This window comes from Candoia aspera, chromosome 4 (genome assembly GCF_035149785.1).
Source record: "Candoia aspera isolate rCanAsp1 chromosome 4, rCanAsp1.hap2, whole genome shotgun sequence".
In the NCBI taxonomy this organism is placed as follows: domain Eukaryota; kingdom Metazoa; phylum Chordata; class Lepidosauria; order Squamata; family Boidae; genus Candoia; species Candoia aspera.
The window spans coordinates 90,406,186-90,422,103 of NC_086156.1; the positions used below are offsets into that span (position 1 = coordinate 90,406,186).

At 41.5% G+C, this 15,918-nt stretch overlaps 1 protein-coding gene and 1 pseudogene across 1 annotated transcript in view; one reads left to right on the forward strand and one right to left on the reverse strand.

Moving 5' to 3' along the window:
• Positions 1-3,226, reverse strand: part of LOC134495498 (deleted in malignant brain tumors 1 protein-like) — a 91,415-nt gene extending 88,189 nt beyond the window's left edge. Inside the window, exon 1 of the mRNA XM_063300992.1 lies at positions 3,081-3,226. Within this exon, the coding sequence (XP_063157062.1) occupies positions 3,081-3,174 (94 nt within the window). The 5' untranslated portion in view covers positions 3,175-3,226. The remainder of the gene's footprint in view (positions 1-3,080) is intronic.
• A 9,102-nt stretch (positions 3,227-12,328) lies between these two features.
• On the forward strand, positions 12,329-15,184 carry LOC134496537 (olfactory receptor 8H3-like; annotated as a pseudogene).
• Positions 15,185-15,918: the final 734 nt, after the last annotated feature.

The following is a 15,918-nucleotide window of genomic DNA, read 5'->3' on the forward strand; positions in this document are numbered from 1 at the left end:
CAGAACTTTATTCAACATGCTAATGCAAAAACAAACAGACCATCGAGTAGTTCTGTTGTAGGAACCATTGACCATCCATATACTACTGAATTTAAGATTACCGTATTTGGGCTGCAAAATTCTGTCATTTGTTTATTTATTTTATCTATCCCTCACATTTATATAGCTGCCCATCTCACAAACATGACTCTGGGCAATGTACAATAATAATAAAAAACCTATTAAAATATTAAAAACATCCCATAATAAGAACATCAATATTATTTTAAAAAGACTAGGAGTATCCAGATGGCACTGCCTTAGTCTCATCCCCAGCCAATCATGGAACCAGCCTTAAGATGTATATAGATGCTCTGACATTAAAATAGCATTTTTCCTCTTCATTTGACACATCTTGCCATAGGAACAAACTATGATGTCTCCTTGATGATGCTGGTGATGAAGTAGTCAGGGACTAGGATCTGCCCAGTTTCTATAAGCCATTTTAGGCTCTGCTAAGACCTTCTCCCCTCCAGTCACTCTATACTGCCCTCCATGACCACTTTAGCTTTGGCTGCTGAAGAGATCAGACACCTAATTTCCATAGAGCTAGCTTGTAAATCACTACTCACCCACCTCTGCTTGTCACCCATTTTGGCAAGAGTAGTAAAGGGCACTATTTTTCAGTATGAATCTTTTGGTCTTCCACAAAAAGGCATTGGTGGGAAGATTAAACTGCTCCCCTCCCCACATGATTTACAGGAGAATTGGGGGAGGGTTACTTTTAAACTCAGATCCTGCTAGACAGGTGTAGCTATCTGTCAAAACCTGCCTCCAACCTTGGACAGAGCAATGAATGATTGTTTTTTTTCAAACTGGCAGGTGACACCAGGGGAATCTATCAATCACTTTCTTTAGATTGTCCTGCATGAAATCAGTTGCTGGCCTCACTGAGGGCGGCACAATAGGGGTTAGCAGTCAATGAAGTAGAAAGTCTGGTGTCATATTTTCCTGTTGCCTGAGGAACTAAAGGAAAACATATTAAGATGAGGAAGAGCTCTCAGAAATCTTAGACATCATGGCCAATAGTGAAGGGCAATATTTGGAAAGTCCTATTTCCTAAAACTTGGCTTGGAGAGGGTATTAGCCCAACCTGTGTGTTTATGGTTGTTCTTTCTTTTTTAATATCAAACTTATAAAAATATAGTGAGAGCTTAAAATTAGTATGGGAGGAAGTGGGCAATCTGCATCCATTCATTGTCCCTGTGATGGTTGCCTATTCTAAAATACCATGAGACTCATGAGCAGGAGTTCAAAGATATCTGATTTATAGTATGCAGGATCACAGAGAAAGCTGAGAATGATGAAAGCGCACCAAATTCAAATTAAAAACCCTCGGTGCAAATGAAATTCCTCCCCCGGTAAAATCTTCCCAAGTTCACAATCCCAGGTGCTCCTAACGGTTTCTGATGGTCTGCGGGAAAAGTCCTTGAACAGAGAACATAACCCAAACACGTTCCATTGTAATGAATACAGATACAGAGCTTGGTACAAGGTTTCACAGCAGCTCTCTCCCAAACAGAAACGCCCATCAGCGCCATGGCATGTGAAATGTTATGATGTATAAACTACATTGAATCAGTGAACATGACAGTCCCCATTACAAGAGCTCTCAGATTTTGGGTTCCAAAATTCCAGTCAACCATTACAGTGCAGCAAAGTCTGTATCTCTTTCCTGCCATCAAATTTCATCTGGATTTTTACAGACTCAATTATTTTCTCATTGTATATTTGTGACTCCTTTCAATCTAATTTCAGTTTCTCAATGGCTTAGGTGGGGAAGAAGTACTTCCCTGTGGCAAGCCCACCAATTATTTGCTTGCCATTTGCCTGGCTGCTGAAATATACCCCCATATGCGTCTGTTTCTCCTTCTCTCTCCCTGGCCTGAAATTTAGACAATATAAAGAAGATACGGACTCAATATGCTACTTATTTGCACACCACCATGATGTCCCCTAAGCTGATAAAGACTCATCTAAACACCAGAACAGTTGTCTGTCAAATAATTAGAAACAGCATAGTCCAAACTGAGATTATTGTCCAAGACAGAGAGTACTGCTAGCTTAAGTCATTCCTTCACATTTCTGATAAAATGCTACTCTACAAACAGATGCTATGTAGAGGAGAAAAGAAAAACCAAGGCAACCCAGGATCCATGACATAGTAATACTGCTGATCCATCTGATCCACCTTTGACTCAGTGAGGAATTATGGAGGCCTTTCCATGTCCTTCTTGACTATATTCCTCACCAGAACAATGAGATAAAATAAACTTGTTCTAGTACTTAGTTTTTAGTGCAGGGCTTAATGAAAACTTTATCTGGTTTCTAAAAAAGATCTATATCACCTAATGGTTAGTAACACTTTACACATGCTCAAAGCAGTCTTCATTTTGGAATTCATTTATTTCAGGGCTGAGATTTAATAGCCTAATCTGAGGATGGGTTTATTTAGCATTGTGTGAATAATGCTATCACTATTAGTATCATCATCATCATCATCATTGTAAGGTATAATTAAGGCACAAGAAACTAGTGTGAAGTACTTCTAAGCATGCACTCTTTTTAAAGAACATAGAGAAGAGCTACTGGACCAGGCTAGCCTTTATTTAATAAACATTTCTTTGTAAGAACTTTTGCAATCATCAGATACTAGATATGCCTCCAAGTAGATCGTCATCCATCTTCTACTACTCCAGTTTTAGCTTGAAAACATATATTCTGGTAAAACATAATAAAAGAAGCCAGCAGGCATTAAATGGTCCATTAGAAATTAGCTAGTGAGACTAGTGAGTCACCAGTGAGTTACAAACATTGACTAGCAAGCATCAAGAGATCCACCAGAAACAAGTCAGGTGGTTACCAGTAGTCAACAATAACTTTATAGTAACAACTGGCTTAGTGTGATTTCTAATAATTAAGTACAAGAGAGAGAAGAGGAACATGCTCTGGCACCATGCACAGCAGTGGAAGGAGCTGAAGTTAGAGGAAACAAACATCTGTAAGTTTGTTGCAGGATAAACAAGAAAAGGATTACTCACCCCAAAGACAGGTCAGGAATAAAAGGGTCATTGTAACCTTTTTGAATTTCTTTCCTAGGTATTTCTCCCCAAAGGGGAGAGCATAGGAAGTCATAGATTCCAATTAGGTAGAACTTGGTTGTAGTGCTGAAAGCTTGGACTTTCACAAAGTATTCCGGCAGCTTGTCCTGATGGGACACTCTCATAGGTCAATGCCACAAGCAAAGGTTGGGAAGCAAAATACCCAGAGGGGGCAGTCTAATAATTTCACTTAGTTATTTGCCAGTACTGCAGTTATTTTTTACATTTCGGACATTGGGAAACAACGTTCAGTTCCCCACAAACACCAAGAGCTAGGGAGTAATTGAGATGAATCACGTGCATACAGCTATGGTTTAATGTGCATCATGTTCCAGTCCCAGGATTAATTTTTGCTGTCATAGATAAGCTTTAGAATATGCCAAAACAACAACAACAACAACAACAAATGTGCCTCTGAGCATATGAAGTGTGCCTTTTCCTTATTAGTGAATGATACGTACATACACCCAAACACTTGATATAGGTTTGCAGTTCCTAAGTAGAGTTTATTTTTTAAGCAGCCTATGTTTCCCTCTTCCTCTCCTTCTCTCCAAGTAAACCACTGAATTAATACCAAATGGTAACAATGTAAAGAGGAAAATATTTCTAAATGGTTAGTTCAAACTATAGGTCAACTAGATCGCTGACTGGAACTGAACATGATTATCATATTATGCCCCTCTTGTGGCATCTTTATGAGTTCTAGTCCATTGACAGGTCCAGTTCAAAATGTTGCTATTGGTTGGACCAACAGTATTTTCTCCCTGGGTTCAATGATGTTGATTTTCACAGGTCCTGTTCTAAATGTCATCCCAGCTTAGTAGTTTCTTTATCTTTATTTGCTGTCCCAGAACGGGTTAGGGTTATTACCATCATCATCATGCAAAGTTTTTTTATTCTTTTAATGCAAATGTCTGTATTTTGTGTTACAAAGTGGTCTTTGAAGAGAGTGGATTTTTGCTGTTTTCCAATCCTGCTTAATGTTTCAGAGTAACAGACTGGTTTAATGCACTTTTTAAAGTTTTTGTAAAAAGTCTGAACTGTTTTTATTATGTAGTTTGTTTTATGCTACTATTTTTAAGGTAGGTTTTGAAACATTTTAATAATAGTTTTTTAGGACATTTGATTGTATGCCATCTTAGGAAGTCTACTTTGAATGGTGGCATGTAAATTTGGTAAATGCATATACAGATAGATGAGGATCAGAATAATCCTTATTTATGTAAGGTTGCTATATTTTGAGCCTGCAGCTTAATGATGGAGTAGAAACTCTGCACATTCTTTAGCCCTCTAGCTAGAGATGGAAAAGGACTTTCATAGATGAAATCAAATTTTATAAAACAGGCTCAGATATACACATACACACACATTTTTATGATTGGAATATATTTTCATTATTTTACTCTTTGTTTTTGATCCCTGTTCATAACAAAAACTATCCATTTAGGGCCCAATAAGGAGTTCTAAAATATTGGTGGAATATTCTTGTAACTAGTTTCCTGTTCATAAGCCAGAGGCTAAGGAGCACCTTTATGCTTGTTCATCTTGTGATTACTTGTGGGTGGGGGGGACTGTTACCGGTTCACATGGGGTTGGATCTAAATTTTGTTTTCATCAAGTTGTTTCATTGATTTTAGTGGATCTAAGTAAGCTCTCCTTTGAGTCAACCTTGTCCCCTAGTCTTCCTGGAGAAACTTGTAGTTTTTTGTTTTTTGTTTTACAACAAACACAACTCATTTGCTACTGCCTTCTTCCACTTTTTTTTTTTTTTTTACTTCCCATACTAGGATATACCTTTCAAATTTCTTGTTGGTCTCCCATTCAAATATTAACCAGTTCTTATTTTTTAAGATCAGCTGACAATTAGATACTGCCAGTTGGCTTTGGGCTCAACTGATCAGCATAAACACTTGTTCAATACATTATAAATGTTAAGAGCTTATGCCTAACTTGAAAACTTGTACATTCCTCACCCAACCATTGTTTACTGATAGAAGATTCTTCCTTATATACCATAATGACTTCTATTGCAAATATTGGAAGAAGGATAATTTAGCAACAATATAATGAAAAGTATCCATTCTGAGGCAGAAATAAACAAATTGCCTTTATGATGGGTTATGTTTACACCTTAACCATCTAATTAAAAATAGGAAATTTTTAAGAGATGGTTTCACAAAGAAAGGAGGGAAAAGAGAGAGATCATATTTCCTGCTTTATTGCTTCCATTTTGGGGAAATAGCACACGGGTACACAAAATCGCTAATTCTATCATCCATAGATCTGCCTATCAGCAAAATTTCATACAGACCCTATCACTTATTGAAGAAATGCATTGCTAACCGAATTGCCTTCGACCTGGATGTGTTGACATTTTTGAAGCGGTATGATCAAACAGAAAATTCCCCTGAGCACTAAGATATCTGTTTGCTGAAGCTAACTTTCAACCGTACACAAACATGACAGAAAGAATTGCCCAACATGAGGAATCTCGTTCTCCAGATCATCACATGAAAGGCATGTGTGCAAATGCTTGAGCCCAACCTGGCTTTTGTTAACAACTTTCTCTCATATATTCACTGTGTGGATTGGATCACAGCTTAGATACAGTAAAGGTGCTACTGGTGGAAATGTAGCTGAAAATGAATTTAGAATTTGGCTTATTCTGGATGGGATTGCACTCCTACTGAAGGATCAGGTTTATAGATTGGGTATGTTATTAGATCTAACTCTGTGGATTAAAGTCCTTCTATAAATTATAACACATTTTACTAGCTTTGGTTGGTATATCAGCTGTACTTGGCATTTACAAGATAAGACCTGATTCTTTTCCAATGAAATCACAGCACTGCATATATTTTAATGCAAGAGAGACCCCATTCTGAGATTCACCGACTGGATGTGACCTTTTCAGTTCCATTTGCAGAAAATCTGCCAATGTTGGCTAAACAGTCATGAACTGGGCAGCTTGCATATGCCTAGTCATTTCTTTGGAACACATTGTTCCTCTTTAAAGCTTAAGCAGCTTCTGGAGTTCTAGCACAAAGTATGTACTGTATACTGTAACATAAGAAAAGAAGAAGAAAAATCTTTGATCACCAATATTCTCTTCTATGAATAGGATGAAAACATTAATAGTTCCAACTCTATAGTAACATATATACCAATAAATGGGCTTTTACGAATAGCAAAACTATTAATAATGCCCAATGAAAAAGCTAGCAGTTCTCATCTACTTCTACGCAGGAAGAAAACAAGATGATGAACCAAGGAAAATGTGCAGTAGAAATAAAACATGCTAAATTGAATGATTTAAGAATAATAAACTCAATTGACAAGAATGGGCTACATGAAATTATGACTATACTATTCAGAGTATCAGAAAGAATGGAGTATCAAATATATACAAAAAAGGCCTAGGAGCTTTTCTCAGCAACTCAATTAGTGCTCTCCATCTGTCCTTGAACTAGCAAACAAATAAACCAGTGTAACATTTGCTTTCCCTACTGCTGATCCCTATCCTGTTTCTATATCCTCTATATCCCATGGCTGCCAGATAGTAGTATCCCATTTTAGGATGGGCAAGACAAATCAACTGAAGCCACTGGTTTGCCCCCATGGCTTTGCAGCCCTTCCTCTTTCTCAACAATGCAATCTGGTAGGAAACCACCCACCAATCACAACATTGTTACAATTGCTGAGTGGTTTTGACAGACAGCTAGATCCATGGATTTAACCGTCTGTCAAAATCTAGGACCAAGACAACTACTCTGTGGGATGGGGAACTTCCCTCCTTTACAAGGCAGCATCCACCTCCCTGTAAATCAGGTGCTGCGTTTGCAGCTGATTAGGACATGACTTGTGTTGTAAAGCAGGAAATAGATCAATTGTGGAACAGAGCAAACAGGTTAAATTTGTAATTAAAGAGAGTAGATATGCCACCAAATTTGACCTGGAAAATAGTCACAGTATAAGTTCAACATAAGGAACAGATTAACTAGACTAAGCTTATGTGAGAGTGAGCTTGTGTTGCTATGGGAAGAAGTAAGAGATATTGTGAAAACCAAAGAGGAAAACAATATTCCCAAGCAGAAAATATCTAAGTGGGCTTCAGAAAATGCCATCTAGATGCCTAGGGAAAGATGAAGGATAAAAGTCTTGGGCAACAAGAGGAAAGTATGATGACTGAACACAAACTCTCAGCATCATGGAAGGAAAGACAATGAAAGAGATCTAAATTAAACATAGAAAAATAGGGGAAACTATCAAAACTAACAAGACAAGAAAATGAGAAATGTTTTTAAGAGGATTAGCAATAGGATTACTCAAGAATAATCATGGATGAAGTTTTGTAGAAGAAAACATGAAATGAAGGTACTGAAAGATTTTTCAAATGGGATTATAAAATGACAAAATATCTGGAGAGAGAATGTAATTCAGGAACCAATCCCAGTAGAATGTGAGAAATGAGAAATGACAGAGCTGCTGGGAATTAGGAAAGCAATGGGCACAGGTGGAATATCCACTGAACTGCTTAAAATTGTGGGAGAAGAGGTGGATAACATGCTAATTACATCAACAAATATGAAGCAAGACTCTCTGGGCCAGAGACTGGAAATGATTGGTGCATATATCCAAGGCAAAGAAGGCAGATGCAAGACAGTGGGAAATTATCAAGATATTCTACTGGTTCCTCACAGAAGCAAAGTTTTGCTGAAGATCTTACAACGAATAATAGAGCTAAATATGGAGAGAAAAATACCAAACAAATAGGCTGGATTCAGAAAAGACAGAGTAACATGAGATCAAATATCTAATATAAGCTGGAGAGAACAAGAAAATTTAAGGATTTTCTTTTGGCAAAGGGGAGGTTGTTTTTACTACAGCAGGCTCTTGATTATGTAGATCATACCAGAAAATGGAATTAAAGTGTGTAAGAATGCCAGAAAATTGATCATTATATTCAGGAACTTTTACAATGAGCAAGAAGTTACTGTGAAAACTGAATGTAGATAAACAGATTGTTTTTACAATATAGAAGGAAGTGAGTCAGGAATGAGTAGGTCCCCGTATTTATTTAACTTGTATAGCAAAAATACACATGGCATGATTGGAAGTACAGTTGGAATCAGAATTAGAGATAAATTGATATGCAGACATTATGTGCTATTCTACTTAAAGTGGAGAAGCCTTAGAAGAATTCATTCTGAGTATAAAATGAAGTATCTGGGTTAATGTTAAATATAAGAAGAAAAGGTGATTATCAACCAGCATGCTTAGTGAACTCACAAGTAATCCTAAAGTAGGTAGAGCGGTAGGATTTTTATTTTATTCTGTTCAAGAATAAAGATGGACTATGCTGGAGAAGTAAAGAGAAGATTAATCCCAGGGAGAACAGAAAGATAAATTTAAACAAGATCATGAAGGAGGAAGGATAGTTCTAAGAGAACCAAGATAATTTAAAACAGTTTTTAAACAGCTTTTTTCAGGGGTGTTTTCTGTGGAAGTTGGATGTGACAGAATGGAGAAAGTAGAACACTGCCGGCCGTCTTGTCACACGGATACCTAGACATACAGACTATTCTGCATTATTTATTTTATTTTATTTTATTTATTTATAAATTTATTCACCACCCATCTCTCCCCAATGGGGGGACTCTGTGTGGCTTACAATAAAACAAGATTAAAATGTAAAACCATTACAATTAAAAATGCAATAAAAATATAAATATAATAAAATCTACATGGCGAAGAGATCTTAATCAGACCTTCAGTGTGGTAGGTCCCTCCGGATCACTTCATGGCACTAGCCATCCCCAGGTATAATTATTTGCCATCCCATTCCAAGCCTGCCTACAAAACTAATCTTTTGTGGAAATCCAGGAGTGAGGGGGCTTGTCTCACCTCTGGGGGAAGGATGTTCCAAAGGGTGGGAGCTACAGCAGAGAAGGCACGCTTCTGAGACCCTGCTAGATGGAATTCTTTTATAGATGGGGCCTGTAACATGTCCTCCCTGCATGACCGGGTGGGGCAGGTCGATGTAATAGGGATGAGACGGTCCCTCAGATATCCTGGTCCCATGCCATGTAGGGCTTTAAAGGTGATAACCAACACCTTGAATTGGACCCAGAAGCAAACTGGGACGCAGTGGAGCTCACGCAACAAAGGTGTTATGTGTGCAAATCTTGGAACACCCAAGATTGTCCGTGTGGCTGCATTCTGGACCAGCCGTAGCTTCCAGATATTTTTCAAGGGTAGCCCCAGGTAGAGCGCATTAGAGTAATCTATGTGGGAGATAACCAGGGCATGAGTGACTGTTCGGAGGGCCTCTCTGTCCAGGAAAGTGTGTAAGCGTGCACAACACGAAGTTGCACAAAGGCTTTCCTGGCCACAACTGCCACCTGCTCTTTGAGCAGGAGTCATGAGTCCAAGAGGACCCCCAAGTTACACACTGGATCTGTCTGGGGCAGTGTGACCCCATCCAGCACTAAAGTTGACAAGTTCCTGGCACACGAGGTGCCATTAATCCACAGCCACTCCATCTTACTAGGGTTCAGTCGAAGCCTGTTGTTCCCTATCCAGGCCCCCACAGCCCCCAGACACTCAGAAAGGGTGGTCACAGCATCACTTACTTCACCTGGGATGGAGATGTACAATTGAGTATCATCAGCATACTGATGATACCTCATCCCATGGTGATGAATGATCTCACCCAGCGGTTTCATATAGATGTTAAAAAGGAGAGGGGAGAGTACTGATCCCTGTGGCACCCACAAAGAAGGGGCCGCGAGGCCGATCTCTTCTCCCCTATCAACACTGACTGGGATCGGCCCTGGAAGAAGGAGGTGAACCAGAACAAGACTATGCCGCCCACCCCCAACTCCCTGAGCCGACCCAAAAAGATACCATGGTTGATGGTATTGAAAGCTGCTGAGAGGTCAAGAAGAGCCAGGATGGATGCACTGCCTCCATCCTGCTCCCACCAGAGATCATCCATAAGTGCGACCAATGCTGTTTCCATCCCATAACTGGGTCTGAAAGGGGTGTAGATAATCTGTTTCATCCAGGATCCTCTGGAGCTGCAACACCACCACTTTCTCATCCACTTTCCCCAAAAAAGGGAGGTGGGAGACTGGGTGAAAAGTATCCAGTATGCTAGGGTCCAGCAATGGTTTCTTGAGGAGTGGGCACACCAGCACCTCCTTGAATGCTACCAGAAATACCCCCTCTCTCAAGAATGCATTTATCATTGCCTGGACTCAACCACATGTCCCCTCCCGAGCTGCCTTCACCAGCCAGGAGTGGCATGGATTTAATTGGCAAGTGGTGGCATTTACAATCCGGAGGATCCTGTCCACTTCCTCAGGCCCAACAGGATCAAACTGTTCCCAGATAACCGGGTAAGTACGTTCCCTCAGCATCTCCCCAGACTCTGCCCCATGCTTAGAGTCCAACTTGGACTGAATCTGAGCGATTTTACCCTGCAGATGCTCAGCAAATTCCTATGCACAGCCCTGTAGGTGGAGACAGAGCCCCCACTACCTAATAACGATGGTGTAATTTTAAACAGGGCCATTGGGCAGCATTCTGCATCTGCAATAAGAGTGGAGAAATATTGATGTTTCACTGCTCTTACTGCCACAAGGTAGTCCTTATTAGTGGCTCTAGCTTGTGTTCGGTCAGATTCAGTCTTTGTCTTCCTCCAGCGGTGCTCTAGGCATCTCTTCACCCTCTTCAAACCCACAGTTCCTCCGTAAACCACAGGGAGTGCTGGGTTTGAGTGGGCAAGATAGGCCACACAGGCGCGATCCTGTCCAAGGCCCTGGCCGCTTCTCTATTCCAGATTGCGGCCAGGACCTCCACTGGACCATGCGGTACATTCCCGGGTATAACCCCCAGCTCCTTCTGAAACCTCACTGGGTCCATCAGTCTCTGGGGGCGGACCAATTGAATGGGTCCTGCCTCCCTGCAGAGGGGGGCAGCACAAGACAATCTCAGGGCCACCAGAGCATGGTCTGACCATGACAATGGGGACAGATCTACCTCTCCCCTCTGATCACATTGCCACTGCTCTGACAAGAAAACCAAGTCCGGAGTGAGGCCACTGTTTTGAGTTGTGTCCGGAATGATCTGAGACAGGCCCATGGCTGCCATGGTAGCCTTGAGCTCCTGAGCCACATCTGAGTCACACCCCAGGGAAGGTAGGTTGAAGTCCCCCAAGACCATAAGCCTGGGGAACTCCACCACCAACCCTGAGACGGCCTCAAGCAGTTCAGGCAGGGAGGTTGCCATGCAGCAGGGAGGCTGGTACAGCAGCAACACTCCCAACTGTTCTCGGGTGCCCAACTTGAGAAACAGGGTCTCACAACCTGCTACCTGTGGGGCAGTGCCCCTGAAGGCTACTAGAGATTCTCGGATGTCACCTGCCACCCCACCTCCCATGCCCCAGTGTCACGGCGGGTGCCACACCTGAAACCTGGCCGGGCACATTTCTGAAAGGGCTACCCCCCCTTCCTGACCCAGCCAGGTCTCAGTGATACATGCCAGGTCTGCCCCCTCCTCTGAGATCAAGTCATTTATAAGGGGGCTTTGTTGTTGACTGACCTGGTGTTCAGAAGCAGTAGCCAGAGACCAGGGCCCTCAGGAACCTGCTGACCAGGACCTGGGTATGAACCTGGAAGGCTGGAACATGCTACTGGTAATATACACTGGGAGCGTCTTCCCTGGAAATGCCCTGCCCTCCAGTTCCCGTCATAACATCCCCAGCCTGTCACCACCTCAATAGTGAAACCCGCCCTACAACCCCCAGAGTCGCCAGGCCATTGCCTTCACTCCCGAACCACTGGCCATCCTGGGATAACGCAAGGGTCCCCTCCCCCATGCACACATCCTCCCACCCTCAGTCAAACTCAGATGGAGGCAGGCCCTCCAGCGCACCAGCTCCTGCTCTCGGTGCTGTTGAAGCCTACCCCCCCATCCACTCACTCACTGTGTCCACCCTGCCAGCACTCTCACTGGTCACGGGGGGGCACCCCACCCATTCCTACCCACATCCTGTCTCTCACTCAGGGATGGGTAGTCTTACACACCCCATTCAATCTTGGGCTCCCTCTGTGTACTCTCAACCCTGGAGGTAAGCCCACACTCACTCTGAGGGGCCCACCAAACCACTCTGCCGCTTCTAACAAATGGGCATTTCCCAGACCCCCAGACACAAGCCTGAGAACACCAACAATCCCCAGTACACCGATGTCTATGAGTGTTCCACCAGAGTCCTGCCAGAGATCACAAGGTCCACCCAGGGGCCCACGGTCCTCTGGTCCACACCATGGGACTCCACCTCCAAGGCCTCCAGTCTTCTGCCACCTTGTGGAGGCCGTCACAATCTGCCAGGGTCTCTCATGTCTGACAGGGTCCACCCAGGCCCACCGAAGATCTCCTGCGGTCAACCTGGGTCCACCGCTGCCCCAAGGAAGCCATGTCCACCATTTCCCACAAAGGGAAACCGCCCCAGGGCCTGCTGCGTTCTCCCCAGAATCTTGCACACACTGCCGCGTTCTATCAGGCATCCGCCAGGGCCTCTGAGTCCAACCAGGCATCCAGGGTCCATCCGGGTCCGCAGTGGTCTCCCCAAATCCAGGGGAGGCTCCCTCATCCACGGAGGCTCCACAGAGTCAGCAGCTGCCCCAGAGTTCTGCTGTGTTCCTCCGTTCCGCTCCGCCGCGCTCTGCTGCTCCACCTTATCCTGATTTTGGGCATGCTTAGAATCTCCTGCAGCCAATCAGGCTGGCTTCTCCTTCACACGCTTTTCAGCACGTCTCTGGCGCATGCTGATTGGCATATTAAAATCCTCCTCCAGATCTCGCCCAATCAGTGTCATGGATTCTTCCAACTCTGCTGAGTCGTGCTGGAGTTTTGTTTCTCCAAATCCAGCATGATACATTTCTATTTTCTCCTCTGACCTGGAAAGTGAAACCAAATCCAAGCCAGAGGCAAACCTGGTCCTGACAATTTCAACAGTTCAAATAACGTTACTTCTCATAGGGTAATTAAGAAACTCAGGAAAGCAATTAGGAAATTCTCAGCTTTAAAACTCGATACCTTTGTATATTCCATTATGTATTTAATGATTAAAATAATGATTGAATTTAACATCATATATCCCAAAGGAGCAGTGAGATAACACAGATAGCAAACACATATCAATATATACATTGGGCATCTACAGGTTCTTAGCAATTAAGAACTTGTACAACAATTTAACGCTAAGAATCTACAGAGAACATCAGTTAGAATTCATTCTACATTGTTTTCTATAAAATTAGAAGCAAGGGATTAATGGGTACGTTTCTTAAGAAAACAAACCAGATTTTTTTTTTCTCTTCCTCTAATGCCTTTAGTTATATTATGATGCAACTTTTCTCATTTTTAATCAACATGCTAGTTGGAAATGTTGGGAATTGTTTCTAGAGGACATTGGTTGGGGAAATTAATATTTGTACACTGTGATAGACATACCAAACCTCTGATGCGATATTGACTATCTAAAAAAGTTTAGTCTTCACATTCATTTTCAAACATTCAATACCTTTTCCCCTCTAATTTTCTCTCTCTCCTGTCTATGATTGTATACTCATTAGGTGGACTTAGTTTTGGTAAATGATTATCCTATGATAGATCACCTAAAATGAAAAAAATGGATCAATAGCATATCTTTATGTATGACATGTACTTGATGCCCTTGAAAATTTAAAGCAAAGATGCCCACCTAAATTCTGGTGAGAATCTTTCAAATTGGTTAGCGATATTTTAAAATTATTTTTCTATTTTTGTTTACACACACACACACACACACTGTATGTTTCTTTTTCTAAAAAGAAGTCATCAGCAAAATCTTATATTATTCCAAACTGTATATGCATATGTATATGTATACGTGTATGTCTATGTCTATGTCTATGTGTATCTGTAGCTATCAATATAGTTTTAAAAACAGAGAATAGATTAGATAAACTATTATCTCCATACTGCTTTTTATCCTCTGAGATTTCATCCCTGACAATACATTTTTTGTCATAAATCATATCAATGACTTTTTTTTTTATTTTCTCTCTCTCCCTCCCTCCCTTCCTCTTTGAAGTTCCTACAGACTGAAAATGGACATGGAAAATCAGAGCACCATACAACCCGTCAGTCAATATTTTTCTTTTCTTGGTATTTTCCCTTATATATGCCATAACTTTGATGGGGAGTATGATGATTATGGTGATCACAAGTCATCTACCAAGCCCCATGTATTTTTTTTTTAGCTCATCTGGCTTTCCTTGATATTTGTTTTTCTTCTGTTACTGTTCCAAAGTTGCTAGTGATTTTCTATGCAAGCCAGACTATTTCATACTCTGCTTGCTTCAGCCAAATGTTCTTTGTCTTTCTAACATGGACCACTGAACATTGCATCCTTGCAGCAATGGCCTATGACCGATATGCTGCCATTTGCAAGCCTTTATGTGCAAATTATGAGCAAAGCATTTTGTAGGTGGCTGGTGGGTGGTGCATGGGCAGTTGGTTTCCTATGTTCCACAATAAATGTATTACCTCTTTTGAGGCTACGTTTCTGTGGACAAAATATTATTAAGCATTTCATTTGTGAGTTTCCAAGTCTTCTTGCACTATCCTGTTCAGAAACTTTCCTCAATAAACTGACATTCTTCATGACAGGAAGTGCCTTTGCAGGTAGTTCATTCATTATTATTCTACTTTCATACATGCATATCATCTCAACCATCCTGAAGCTGAACTCCACAGAAACAAAAAGAAAAAAAACTTTCTCTACGTGTAGTGCTCACCTCATTGTTGTGGTTTTTTGATATGGCCCTGGGTGTTTTAGATATATGAGGCCCAGATCAGCCGCCTCAATTGTTGTGGATGGACTCCTCTCCGTTCAGTATAGCATCTCAACACCCATGCTGAACCCCCTTATCTACAGCCTGAAAAACAGGGAAGTGAAGAAAGCCATCAAAAAGCCAATGGGCTACAAATCCTAGATGTCTAAAATCTAAACTGTTGTTAAACATGTTGAGTAGTCTCTTGTTATTAGGCTGAAAAATAAATGAAGAATTTTGGAACATTTTCCAAATCTTGTTGTTTGGTATAGGTGAATAGGTACAACTGAATCCGGGTTTAAATACCCTGAGGTATAGGCAGAACCTCAACCAGGGTTTCTATTTTCCAGGATGGGCTCAGAGATTTCTGCCTCACCTTATAGGGTTTTCTGCCAAGCTATTGTGTCCCTTTTACCAGTGACTAGTTAAACCTGGCACTGAACTCTCTTTTCATGGCCCTTGGAGGTAGCCAGCTGGACCTGTCTGATTCTCCTTCTCCTGAGGTATGCATTATGATCAGTGCAAACTCTTTCTGTCTGACTTCCTGGGGAATTAAAACTGTACGTAATTGTTGAGAGACTCCTCTCATTGTGGCTCCCTTGAATCCCTCCCCCTCCGTTTTTTTTTTTTTGTATGAGAGAAACACTGGATTAAGAGGATTCATGATTTAGACTTGTTCCTTGGAGACAATTTATTTCAGATTCAAAAACACATGTTCATGAGATGTGAGAAATGTGGAGAATGCCTTATTTTTCCCTTCTGTAGAATGGATCCTGATGATGGTCCTCAGTATAAAAAAAATAGGACACTACAGTCAATGCACAACTATCAATCCCATACCCCACATTGGCAACTATTGTTGTAAATGATTTCTACTGGTGTCTGAACATGCAAGA